The 13,793-nt window shown below is 49.7% G+C and overlaps 1 protein-coding gene across 3 annotated transcripts in view; it reads left to right on the forward strand.

Moving 5' to 3' along the window:
- The window catches only part of EPN2 (epsin 2), a 79,157-nt gene that overhangs the window by 57,726 nt on the left and 7,638 nt on the right, over nt 1–13,793 (forward strand). For all 3 annotated transcript variants that reach the window (XM_045526924.1, XM_045526927.1, XM_045526926.1), the window contains 2 exons: nt 139–231; nt 1,135–1,315. In XM_045526924.1, the coding sequence (XP_045382880.1) occupies nt 139–231; nt 1,135–1,315 (274 nt within the window). The remainder of the gene's footprint in view (nt 1–138; nt 232–1,134; nt 1,316–13,793) is intronic.

The raw sequence follows: 13,793 nt of genomic DNA on the forward strand, positions 1-13,793 counted from the left end.
ACAAGTTGTTCTTAAATCTTCCTTTGAAATAACGCACGATGCAATGTGCATTTCCTGTTGCTGGCCAGCGGGACTTGTTCTGTGCAGTGATGTTACTGCAGTTACCATCAGCTTCAAGCTGGCATTGTCCCTGTGCAGGAAGAACGCCTCAGGCGGGGTGATGACCTCAGACTGCAGATGGCCCTGGAGGAAAGCCGAAGGGACACAGTTAAAGTTCCAAAAAAGAAAGAGGTAAGAGCTTGTTTGTCGCTGTACCTTAGTTGTTGCTGAAACATCCCCCACCTAACCTGCCTCTTAGGGGGATGCACCGTGAGTCCCCTAACCTCCACAAGTGACACACACGCCCAAGGTGAGCAACAGCAAGGTGAGGCTGCAATTGAAAACACACCTGACTGTGTGGCCATAGCACCCCGAACGCCTGATCTTGTCTGAAGACACACCCGAGCTGGCCTCCTCCGTCCCCTCATCTGTAAAGGCGATGATAGTGCCTGTCCCCGAGGCTCGGGCGGCTGGTAAATAAGCCGAGTGCAAGTGCTCTGGAGCACGTCCCTGGGAAGGCACGCCCGGAAGTGCTGGTCTGCATCGCTGTCATCTCCGTACTCTGGGCGCAGCTTCTTGCTTTTACACAGAGGCAGCCAGGCTGTGGCTGTGCTCCCGACGAGCTTGTTACCGTCCAGTCAGGAGACAGACCCCCTTCACACCACAGCCCGGCGGCTCCAGTAGGGGATGGGGGCGGAGGGGCGGGACAGCCCCCAGGAGAGAGGGCCCTCCGGCTGGCCAGGATGAGTTCTGGAGGGCGGCTCCAGCCCCAGCAAAAGCCTATGTTAGCTTGGAGGTGTTTGCAGATCCTAAGGGCAGTGTGAAAGCCAGTGGGGTGTCTGGCAAACAGTAAATAGCTTGGTGGGGCTGGAGCCTGGGTGGTCCTGGGAGGCTGGAATGTTGGGGAAGCCGACAGGGTGGGGCGGGAGTGGCAGGATGGGGCAGAAGTGGGTGTGGCTCAATTTCCAAGTTGCTCTTGGCCCTTCCTAGGGGCCTCAGCATAGGGAGAGGCGTGGGCGATACTTAGGACTAGTGCCTGGGTATTTGTGGCAACTGTAGCAAAGTAAAACCTGTCCCCTTCTCTTTGTCTTGAAGCACGGCTCCCACCCACAGCAGACTACCCTGTTGGATTTAATGGATGCTCTCCCCGGCTCAGGCCCTGCTGCCCAGAAAGCGGAGCCCTGGGGCCCGTCAGCCTCGGCTAGCCAGACCAACCCCTGGGGCGGGCCAGCGGCTCCCGCTCCTGAGAGCACTTCGGATCCCTGGCCATCGTTCGGTAAAGGCCCCGTCCTTGGTCTCCCCTGCTTGCCTGCTGGGTGGGTGGGTGGGGGACGTGCAGTGCTTTTTGCTGTCTCTCATCTGGTCAGGTCTGGTCAATTGCGGTGGGAGTCCAGGCTCCTGCAGTCCTGGATGGGCATCCTGCAGCCCTGCCCTCCTCTCTGAGGGTGGTGGCACAGCATCCTCTCTCTTTCTGTTTTGAATGGTTTTCTGCTTCGGTAGAGGGAAAGCTGACTTCCTCTCTGTCTCACACCACATGTATCAGAAGTGACTCGTTGCTTCTCTGGGACACATTTCAACTCTCTCAGCCTCAGAATTGTGCCCAGCACCCCAGCTTAAGAAACTGTAATACACATAGCATGAAGTATCCAAATCAAGTTGCTGTAATTAGCTGGAAATTATGTGCTTACCACCACTGCAAATGGACAGAGGATACATTTGCTATAATTCTTGTTACTTGTTAAAGTAATAGAAAATCAGTTTTTAATAGGTTAAATGCATATTTTCAAGTTTTGCGTAGTGCAAAATGTAAGAGAATTTGTGGAAATTCAAAACAGGAGCACGATACAACAGGTTTGATCTGGATAATGATCTTGGGCCCATGAGTTTCTTAATTGCTGAGTGGGAGCTTGGCCTACCAGGCTTCCTAAGGGCTTCCCAGCCTGGCAGCCCTGCTTTGAACTCTGCCAGCCAGACTGACCCACAGGCTCTGTGTCTAGGAACTTTGAATAGTGTATTTTGTGGCTTCTTGCCTGTGCCTCTTGGAGTCCCTGTTTCCTCCACTAAAACCTTCTTTTGTATTCAGCTTGGTTCCCCAGGTGTTTGCTGCAGTGTACTATATGCCAGGCCCTGTCCTGCTGTGCAGGAGCCCTGAAAAGAACAGGTAACGGTCCGTGCCTTCAAGGCCCTGGTCAGGTGTGGACAGGACAGGAACACAGTGGAACAGCAGTGCTGTGTAGTCCAGGCCTTGGTGGAGGTCGTTTGAAAGCATCCTGGGCGAGACTTAGCCCAGGAGTCCAGAGGGTGTGAGGTAGCATCTTAGAGGAGGGCTACTTCTGTTGAGTCTCCAGGGAATGGCAGGTGGCCAGGAATGGGGAGGCAGAGGGTTCCCTGCAGGAGACTCAGCCTGTGCGAAGGCAGGGGGATGTGGAATGGTGGAGGGGGTGCAGGTGCAGGGACCTGCTTGGTGTAAATCAGGCCACAGTGGAGAAGGGTGGGCGCCCAGGTCACAGCCTTGCCAACTGCCTGGACTTGGTCTAGAAGACAGCATCGGCCCCAGGTGCCCTTGGGTGCTGCTGTTGGCCTCTGTGACCCCAGCACAGCCCCATACCTGCTGTGACAGGACCCCCTGGGGCTTGGGCCAAACCCCAGGCAAAATTTCCCATGGTTTTCTCTCACTGAAGACCAATTCCAGGGGTGCTCAGGAGGTTGGTTTACACAGTTCATCGCCTGTGTGCTGTGCCCCAGGGAGCCCCGTGGTGGTTATAGTCTTGCTGAGCACTCACAGGGACAGGGGCACCCTGGGGACAGCAGCCCTTCCAGACAGTGGCTTTCGCTTTATTTTTCAATCTAAAAAATTATTCTTCTGTAAAGTATTGGCCACCTTAAGTTATGGATAGGATGTTCTTTAGGAAAGACTGTTTGATCCCTTTCAAAGTTGTATAGTGGATCAACTGACGTACAGTTTTCTCAGTGCTGAGAAAAGAAAGTGGTCATCCCAGGAGCCGGTTGAGTTTAGTGCGATTCAGTTCTGCTGAGTCAGCAGTTGGTTCTGGGGAGGTGCTTGGTGTGGGGGTCAGGGTTGTAGGAGGAAGACCTAGTTTTCACTCTTTACCTTTTTATACTGCTTAACTAATATTTATCAGGGGTGAATTTTTCCCAGTCAGGAGAGACAAAATACCTAGTTTCTTTAAATGACCAAGTTAATGCCCAGCCCTTCCTTTGGCTAGCGGACAAGGCTGTGCTTTGGACCCGGCCCTCCAGCTTGAGCTGGGGAGTCCCCGTGGAGGGTCCCCGTGGAGGGTGGGAGCAGAGCCACCCGCAGGGCTTGGGGTTTTCGCAGGAGGCCACAGGGAGGAGGGCCTGCAGGGGGCAGCCGAGCCCCCTCAGGGGTGCCACCCACGAAGTCTGCTCTTCCAAATTTTAAAAAATTGAGATAAAATTCACCATTTTAACCATTTTAAAGTGGACAGTTGAGTAGTTCTTAGCATATTCACAATGTTGTCCAACTACCACTGCTAATTGCAGAACATTTCTATCACCCCAGAAAGAAAGCCTGTACCCAGCCCCAGGTACCCTCTGATCTGTTTTCCGTCTCTTAGGATTAGTGTTTGTCTATTCTGGACATTTCATATAAATGGAATCATACAATATATGAGCTTTTGTGATTGGCTGCTTTGGTTCATCCATGTGGTGGCATGTGTCCTTCCTTCTTTTTGATGGCTGAATAATACTCCATTGTATGGATATAGCACATGTTGTTTATCCATTCAGCAATTGATGGACATTTGCAGTTTTTCCACATTTCGGCTATTGTGAATCCAGTTTTTTAAAGAGAAGATCGAAACCTGAATTTTTGAAATCTGTTAATGTTTAAGTGTTGGCAGTACATTTAAAAAATTAAGAACATGATTGGAGCTAATCAAAATCTCTCAGAGGGTGGCCACGTGGGGCTTGTGGACCACCAATTTGCTGTCTCTTGCCACTCGCCCAACCCTGGGCCTTCCCCTTGGTTCTGATGCACTTGGTGATTTTACCAGTGACTTGAGGAGGAGACAGGCCACCAAAGCCCAGACAGACTGTTAATTGCTCTGGGGTCACATAGCAAGTTAGGGGCAGGTTCAGGGCTTATGACACCACATCTTAGACTTGTCACACCTTCTGGACTGCTGCAGAGTTGTTCTGTGGCCGTGGCACGTCCTGGAAAAGTTACCATAAATCAGTATTGAGAAATAGCCATCTTTGAAATGTTAGCTTGTTTGCTTCCTGGCTTCTTCTGGGCATTATATTTTTACTTAGTTGAGGCCGTATTGTACATACAATTTTACATAGATATATGTTTTTTCAATTTGTACTATGCCATGGGCATTTCCAGGCATCATTAGAAACTGTAAATAACATGGCTGTATTGGAATCATACATGGCTGTACCATCATTTACTCAGCAGCCCGTGTTGTACGCAGAGGTGGTTTTGTGGTTCCAGCACTTTGCATTCGATAGAAAAAGACATTAAAATCACAGTGTTCTTGTAAGAATTCTCAGTGGTGGTGTTAACCAGCTCTCCAGGAGAATGGCCCTGTGATAGCCCCCGAGTTCGCTGAGGCGTGTTAACAGACCCTTTCTTCCAGGTTCTGTTGACACAGCCCTGTAGCAAGAGTGTGGTGTCAGATTTACTGTTTAGCCTCTAGTAAATCCAGTAGTGGACATTTTCAGAGCCACCCCCCTGCCCCGAGGCATGTTCATAAATTAGAAAGATTGGGAGTCTCTTCCCACAGCACTGTTAGCTGTACTCTCTGGATGAAAGAAACACTGTTGTGAAAGCCACCGTTTGTAGTGAGCCCTGTCATTACCAGTTCTTTCCGAACAGCGCTGGGGGCAGCTTGGCCAAATGGCCTTGGGAGGAAATGCTCAGGGCTGAAAGGAGGGAGGCTGGAGCTTGCCAGGTCAGCGGGGCACTTCCTCCTCTGTTCCAGACACACAAAGCAGCCACCTGGTCTGAGGAGGGCTCACAGCCTGGCGATTCAGAAGGTCTTGGCCGGCTCACCCGCCCACCGCCTGGGCTGGGACAGAGCCATCTTCCGCCCCAGCAGCAGCAGCAGGTGGTGCTGCTGGCTTCTTGGTGACCCCTGCACAGCTTAGTTCTTCTGTGACCCCTGAGTTTTGACTGCCTCCCTGTGCACATAAATATTCATCCATGAGGCTCGGGGTGAGCCAGGCTGGTGGGTGAGAGGCGACCAAGACACATGCTCTCTGTGAATGGGCCCACAGAGGATGAGGCCGGAAGCTGCTTGATCTTTCCAACCTTGGTTCCATCCTCTTTCCTCTCATTCACTCGAGCTTTCAACAGGCATTTATTTATTGGGTGTGTGGCATGGCCTGGCCCCTGCCGAGGATGTGGAGGGTGAGAGCACAGAGAAGCCTTGCAGTGGGTCTACTGTCCATTGATGGAGAGGGCACGCCCAGTGCCTCCCCCGCCAGCAAGTGTTCCCCGAGGCCCGGCTGTGCCCTGGCCCCTGTGCTGGCCCCTCTCCTGAAGAAGGAGGAAGGAACATTATTTGTCCCCAAGTCACATTTGAAGAAAGCAAGGTGCCACAGCATGTGGCCTCTGATGACTCCCTAGCACACAGCGAAGAAGAAAGTCACACTGGCCATTCCCTTAAATGCCTCCTCTTTATGTTGTGTCTCATTGTCTGCCTGGCAAACTCCTATTTATTCTTGACTGTTTACCTGTGTCTGTGAGGCTTTGTCCATTTGCATAATCAGAATTGAGGCTAGCAGCTTGCAGAGAGTCCTGGACACACATAGGTTGTCAGTGTCACTTGTGGAATGGAAACCAGGCAGAGCTCACCGATGCGAAGCAGCTTGTCCACGGTTACCTGGATGATTTGGGGGTGGCCAGGATTTGAACTGAGCACATACTTCACTCCACATCCAAAGCGCTCTGCGCCGTGACCAGCGTTGTCCGTGCAGGCTATGGGAGTAACGGGTCCCTTACGCGCCAGAGCTTGTTGATACCAACATTGTGCATGGTACAGGCTGCTGATTTTTAAAATTCTTGGGCATGCTGTTGTTTTATTATTTCAGCAGATTCTAAAGGAGAAGTAGAGCCCATGGGAAATAACTGGAGGTGTCCACAAAACAGGCTGTAGAATAATGTCAGGGTGGGTTGGATGGCACTGTGTGTGAGGCTGTTGTGTGGAAGCCTCGTCCATGAGCCCGGGTGACGGGGCTCAGTGTGGTGCTGGCTCATGGAGAGAGCTTTAGGGCCATGTGGCGCATAAGGCTGCGTGTGTCATGGAGTTCTGGTAGAAGGAATTCTTCCGGAAATGTTAAGATACTGTGTTTTGACTCTAAAGAGGTAAACCTATCAGTGTTGGGGAAAACTGCACTTAGAACCTGGTTGTCTGAGAGTATGTCCAGGTGAGAAAACAAATTCTACTTGTGCACACACACAACGTGTGTACGGTGGCTGAGGCCAGGAGGGGCCTGGGCTGGCAGGGACTGCTGAGGAGGGTCCAGGGCCCTCTGTGGCTGGCACAGGGGCTCGGGCAGCCTAGATTCCCTTAAATGCCTCATCTTTATATTGTGTCTCATTGTCTGCCCGGCAAACTCCTATTTATTCTTGAAAACATGGTTCAGATGTCCCTTCTCAGGGAGATGTGGCCGCCTGTCTTCAGGCACGCCTCCTGCCCGTCCTTGCCATGGCTGGCTGTGTGTGGTTGGCCCACCAGGTGCTGTGGCTTCTCTCTGTCAGGCAAGGACCCTCCTGGGGCCGAGCCTGGGAACTACTGACCAAGGCTTGCTTGAGTAGGACACGATAACTCCATGGGAGGTCAGGGCTTGTCCCCCCACTAGGCGTCTGCCCACTCAGGCCTGTGTGTCTGAGCTGGGCCATCAGATGGGCCCTGGCTTGTGAGGAGCGCTTGGTGAGGGCCGGAGTGCACCTGAGCCCGGTGGCTCTCACGCATCCTGGCTGCCCATTCAAGTCACCTGAGGAGCTTCTAAACATCCAAGTGCTCACCCCCCACCCCAAGATTTGGGGGGAGCGGGGAGGGTGTCAGTATTTTACTATTAATTAAATCCCCACGAGTTCCCCAAGGACAACCATGGTTGAGAACCACCGGCCCTTGAGCAGCATGGCGAGTGCATCTCACCGTCTGTCGGGACGGAGATGAGGGGCAGCTCTCCTCTGCATGGGTGCCCAGCACCTGGGGCAGGCATTTACCTGCAACCTGCTGGAAGAAGTGGTCACTGAACACTGAGCTCTGAAGGAGTCAGAGGAGATGGACTGCAACATCTACTCCAGCCCTGGGTGCCCTGGATCCTTCCTCTCCTCCCTCAGTCCTGGGTGGGTGACGGAGCCCCTCCGTGCATCAGGCCCAGCCCCTGTCCCCTTGGAGTGCACACTCTCAGGGGGGGAACAGTCTCACGCAAGCACTTGTGGGGCTTTCGGGTGGGGGCCGTGTGAGGGGCCAGCATGGAGGCTGCAGGCTGGGGCTGCGCCTTCCCAGCAAGCCCCACGCACATAGCGTCAGGAGGCAGTTTGGTCAGGACGTGGCATTGCAGGCAGCTTTAATAGAGACAGTTAACTGTGCCTTCAGCTTGATCCAGTAGCTGAGAGGTGGTCACCAAGACTCAGATCCCCTTTGCTCTGCGGTCCACCTGGTGCCCCCTGCCCTGCCTCAGAAGCTCAAGGCTCTGCTTCCTGCAAGCACAGTGGCTACCTTGGGGCCTAACCTCATGGTCCCTGTCTGCACAGCCCAGGGGATAGACAGGATTTCTCTGCAGCTCCCGTGCCACTTCTGGGATTTGGGAGTGGGGGATTGGGGTGGGGGGGATTTTGCAGATTGACTTTAGCTAGTGAGAAACCTCCCCTGTTGCCGGGGCAGGTCCTGTCCCCCTCAGGCCGTGACTAAGAGTGGCTGAGAATTCTCCCAGGGAGAATTCTTTGGGTGGGGTGGAGTGGGGCGTGGGGTGGGGTAGAGGGGTGCGGAAGTAACCAGGGCATGTCCCCTGACAGAGGCAAGAAGGAAAGGAGAGTAGCTGTCTGCCCAGGGGTAGGTGCCCACTGTGGTCAGAGCTGTGGGGCAGCTGAGGCGAGGCTCCCCAGCCCGTCTCCTCCTGGTACAGCTGAGCTAAGAGGAGGTGACCCCCCCATGTGCTCCTCCCCAGGTGAGCTTGTTCTCACAGGTGCTGCTGATCAGCGGGAGGCGAGGACGTCCCAGGTTGTCCCACTTCCTCTCCTCCTCTGGGCAGCCCTGAAGACACATCACCGCTTGCAGTCTCGCCCTCTTCCTGATGCACAGTGTCCCCCACGTCGCTTCCCCCCAGTCAGGCTGGACAGCCCAGGCCCCACAAGGCACCCTGTTGTGGGGGCAGAGCAAGGGCCTGTCCCCATGGTGGGATCCAGTGCAGGCCAGGGTCAGTTTCCTGATGTGCTCTTTGTCATGTCGGGGAGGAGTGGGCCTGGGGAGAGCAGTTTCAGCCCAGGGGCATGGTGTCCTGCATGCTGTGCCCGAAGACCAGGAGTAGAGGTCAGGAGCTTCTGGGTGGAGATGGGTGTTTCTAGAGTCTCTGGAACGTTTTGGGTTCTGGGGCAGCAGCAGTAGAATCCCCAAGCCCAAACACAAGTGGACAGGTCACAAGGAATCAAAAGGCACGATTGTCCCTAGGCTGTTTGGAATGTAGTTTGCCAATGTGTCTGCCCTGGCCTGGCCGGTTGCACAGCTGGTGGTTGCAGTCGCCGGGGCAAGCCCGGAGGGAGCAGAGGCAGCACTTGCCTCCCCTGCCCCGTGCTGCGCTGGCTGGCCAGCAGCTGAGCCCTGCCAAGGTTAAAGAGGCCTGAAAAGGCTGTGAACATAGTGGAAATAGGACATAGTAGGCCTGTACTAAAGACATGCAACATTTGAGGTACTAGAAGGCATAAAGCCACATGGTAGAATGACAGAGTTCTACCACGTGAGTCCATCTTTACGAAAGCCGAGGAGTCTCCTACTCACGTGTCTTGCCCTGCACAGCAGAGCTCGGGCTGTAAGGAGGGCAATGTGGGAGTGGGTTGTGGGGAGGCTCGGGGGAGCACTCCTTGGTCTTTTCTAAGACTGGTAGGTTTCTGCCACCTCCCTCTGACCCCCAGAACTCAGCCAGGTTGTCACAGGCTTGCTGGGTGCCGCTCTCATGTCTGGTGCTAGGGCTGGAGACATCCTTCACCCTCGGAGGGCTCACAGTCCAGGGCAGACTCAGGGTTAAACAGTAGTTATGGTGCTCTATGATGAGCAGCCTGAACGAAAGCTGCATGGAGGGTTCCAGAAGGGTTGGCGAAGGTGAGAAGAGAAGGCAAAAGATGGAGGGCTGGGAGCCCAGAGGGCAGGCTGTGGTGGAGCTGCCCTGGTGTGTTTGGGGAGCACAGGATGGGGAGGGGGTCGGGGTCGGTATGCCCGGGGTAAGCATGGCAGCAGAGTGAGGACATCTGACATGTATCTGTTTGGAGTTCCAGAAGAATTAATATTTGAAAAGACAATGACTGAGGGCTTTCAAGAATTGTGGGAAGATGCAGCTTCTCACATCCAGGAGGCCTGGCAAATCATAAGCAAGATAAATAAAAGAAATCCCCACCTAGACACATCATCAGGAACTGCAGAACACCTCAGAAAGAGAATACCTTAAATAAACCTACAGAGAACAGGCCGTCCGTTACAACAGAGTGGCAGTTAAACTGACAGCTGACTTCACAACAGCAGGAGATGCAGGGGACAGTGGAATCACTTCTTAAATGCACTGAAAGAAAATATCAGCAGCCTAGAAATCTGTTCCTAGCAAAATCATCTTTTTTACAAGAATGATGATGAAAAAAAGGTATTTTAAATTTGGAAACACCGACACCAAAACCTGTCAACCTCCACAATTCTGTATCCAGTGAAGGTATTCTTGAAGAGTGAACGTGAAATGCTGGGCGTCTCCTCATCTCCGAGCACTAATGGAATGTGTCGCCAGCATGTCTGAGTGACAGAAACGTCAAGAGAAGTTCTTCAGGCACATGGGCGAGAAAACCAGTTGGAAAAAACTCAGATCTTCAGAACAGGAAGAAGATCATTAGAAATGGTAGAAAACCTAGAAATAGGCATTGTCCTATAATTGTGAAAGAAATGGAATAATGTGGGAGGAGAATATTTAAAAAGTGGTAAGAACATAAGATTTGAGCCGCACAATTCATAAGCTTGTGAATTTGTTGTTCCCAGCAGTTGGAGAATACACATTCTTTGCAATCACATGCAGAATGCTTGCAAAAAATTGACCATGTACTAGACAAAAAAGCTAATCAATAAATTTCAAAAATGTTCACATAGAACAAATTTTCTGATCACAATACTCTTTTTTTTTTTTTTGAGACAGAGTCTCGCTTTTTTGCCTTGGCTAGAGTGCCATGGCGTCAGCCTAGCTCACAGCAACCTCAAACTCCTGGGCTTAAGCAATCCTTCTGCCTCAGCCTCCTGAGTAGCTGGGACTACAGGCATATGCCACCATGCCCGGCTAATTTTTTTTTCCTATGTATATTTTTAGCTGTCCAAATCATTTCTTTCTATTTTTAGTAGAGACGGGGTCTTGCTCTTGCTCAGGCAGGTGTCGAACTCCTGACCTTGAGCCATCCTCCCGCTTCGGCCTCCCAGAGTGCTAGGATTATAGGCGTGAGCCACCGCACCTGGCCCACAATACTCTTAAGTTACAAATCAGTAACAAAAAATAAGTAGAAAAACTCATACACTTGAAATTTTAAAACATATCTAAATTCTTGAGTCAAAACATTATAATAAAAATTAGAAATACTTAGAACCAAGTAATGTAAATATTTTCATATCATAATTTATGGGAAAATTGAAACAATAGAGAAATCTATAGCTTTAATTGTTCACATTAGTAAAGAAAAAAGGCAGAGAATTAATAAGCTTAGAATAGCATTACACCCACATAAAGTGGAAGGAAAGAAAGAATAAGGATAAAAATAGAAATTAATGAACTAGAACATAAATACAAAATTATATCCACAAAGACAAAAGTCACTCATTGAAAAGAGTAATAAAATAGACAAATCTGTGACAAGATTAATTTTAAAAACACAAGGACGAAAGCCACAAACAGTATTAGGAATGAAACAACACAGCTGGCAGACACTGCCAGGATTTAATGTTGAGTAAGAGGCTGTTTGGTCAACTCAGTGCTTACAAGTCCAAAAACTTAGATAAAATGGGTAAAATAAGATAGTTAGCAAAGCTGACTGATGAATAGTAGAAAACCTATGAATAGGGATAGTCCTGTAGTCATGAAAGAAATGGAATCAGTACTTAAAAATCCTCCCTCCCGAAGTCCACCCAGAGGGCTTTCCTGGCAACTGCTAACAATATTCAAGAAACAATTCCAAGGCTATACAAACTCCTTCAGAGGACAGGAAAACAAGGAACATTCCTACTCATTTCATGAGACTAGCATAACCTTAACACCAGTATCTGACAAAGACAGTACAGTGTGAGAACAAACAGGCCAGTCTCACCTGTGACTAGAAATACAAAAATCTAAGGAAAGAACTGCAAAACCAGGAAAATATAAAAAAAGATGTAGTACATCATGAGAAACTTTGTTTGCAAGGACCAAGTCATTAGAAAATTTATTAATGCGCCACATTATCAGGTTAAAAAAGAAAAATCATGTGATCATCTTAATAGAGGCAGAAACAGTTTGATAAAGTTCATTAGCCATTCATTGCAAAATTCCTAGCAAACTTGGAATATTGGGGAACTTCTATAACCTGATGAAGAGCTTCTGAAAGGAAAATAGCCTGTGGCTAATACTGTACTTAATGTTGAAGATTGATCTTGGAGGATCGAGAGTAAGACAAGGATACTGACTTAGCAGCACTCCTGCTTTCTGTTGTAGTGGGCAGTCCTAGCCAGTGCAGTAAGACAGGAAAAAGAGAAAGTATAAAGGACTAGAAAGAAGAAACTAAACAACAGTCATCATTTGTAGGTGATGATCATGTACATAGAATGTAACAAAATTTCTACAGATAAATTATTAGAATTAAGAGTTACTAAAGGAGACCGAGGCCGGATCACTTGAGGTCAGGAGTTCAAGACCAGCTTGAGCAAGAATGAGACCACGTCTCTACTAAAAAAAAAGAACAAATTAGTCAGGTGCAGTGGCGAGTGCCTGTAGTCCCAACTACTTGGGAGGCTGAGGCAGGAGGATCGCTTGAGCCCAGGAGTTGGAGGTTGCTGTGAGCTAGACTGATGCCACGGCACTCTAGCCCGGGTGACAGGGCGAGACTGTGTCTCAAAAAAAAAAAAAAAAGTTATTAGAATTATTATTGGAATCAATAATTAGAATGGCTTGCAATTATTAGAATTAAGAGTATACATTCTGTTCTTCAGCTGTGAGAATAAAAAAATAAAAATTTAGCAAAATTGCTGGATACGAAAACAGTATACAAAATTAAATTGTTTTTCTGGGTAACAATAAATAAATAGATAATAAAAATTTTAAAAGATAACAGTCCCTAGGAGTAAATCTTACAAAAGTTATACAAATTCCTTATGGAGATAAAGGATAAAATAAACAAGATTAAATTTCACTGAGAGATATTAAAGTAATAAGACTTGGGTAAATGCAGAGATATCATGGGGTTTTGGTTTGGAAAACTTGCTATTATGATAACACTTCTCCACCAGTTGATCTGGGATTCAGTGTAATTCTGGTCAAAATCCCAATAAGGTTTTACTTTTCTTGTTTTTATTATTTTTTTTAACTTGGTAAGATGATTTTGAGATGACTGTGGAAGAGCAGAGGGCCAAGAGTAGCCAAAACAAGGCTGGGGTTGGCTGCACCAGGGGTGGAGGATCAGCCTGGTGCCTGTGAGGATGAGAAATCGGTAAGGGGCTGAGCACAGCCAGTAGGGAGCCTGGCAGCAAAGCCACGAAGGCCGGACTTTTGCCACTGCGCACGGTGCAGTGGGAAACGGGCTCTCGGCCACACTGCGGGGTGGGAGTTGGTAAGGAAATGGGAACCCTAGGAAGGTGGATAATAGACTTGAATAGTCACCTGACCGGAGAGGAATTGTGAATGGCCCTTGAATATAAGGAAAGATGCACAGCGTCATTAAGGAACAAGGAAATGCAAGTCAAAACCACAAAAAGATAACTTTTCAGGCCCACAAGATTGGCACAAGTGGGAAAGTGAGATGATACTAAGCATCAGAGAGGTTGTGGGGCAACTCCCGGGGCAGCAGGACTTGCCTCCCCCGCTGGAGGGAATCTACGACCGGGAGAGCCGTTGTGGAAATGGCTTTGGCGTTACTCTGTTACTTCGAGAGGGTGAAGGTACCTGTGACCAAATGATTGTCCTGCATACGTGTGAACGTGAACACAAGCAGCAGAACCAAACCAGTGTCCTCCAACTGAGTAATCATGACGTTTTCCCCATAGAATGGAATACTATACGGAAAAATGAAACTTCAGCTACAGCTCGACGCAGATGACTCTCTCAGATAAAATTTGCAGTGAACAAAGCCAGTCACAACCGAATAACGTGTACAGTGTATTTCTGTGTATGTAACGTTCAGAAAGTAGGCACAACTAACCAGTATGTTGTTTAAAGGCATCTCTTCGTGGCAGCCTGGAGGGAAAGGCAGGAGAATGGCTGGTACACAGCTCACGGTGCTGGGGGGGGGCATTGGGGAGGCACTTTCTGGTCCCTGAGAGGCGGCTGTGGTG

This window comes from Lemur catta, chromosome 15, assembly GCF_020740605.2.
Source record: "Lemur catta isolate mLemCat1 chromosome 15, mLemCat1.pri, whole genome shotgun sequence".
Lineage (NCBI taxonomy): Eukaryota > Metazoa > Chordata > Mammalia > Primates > Lemuridae > Lemur > Lemur catta.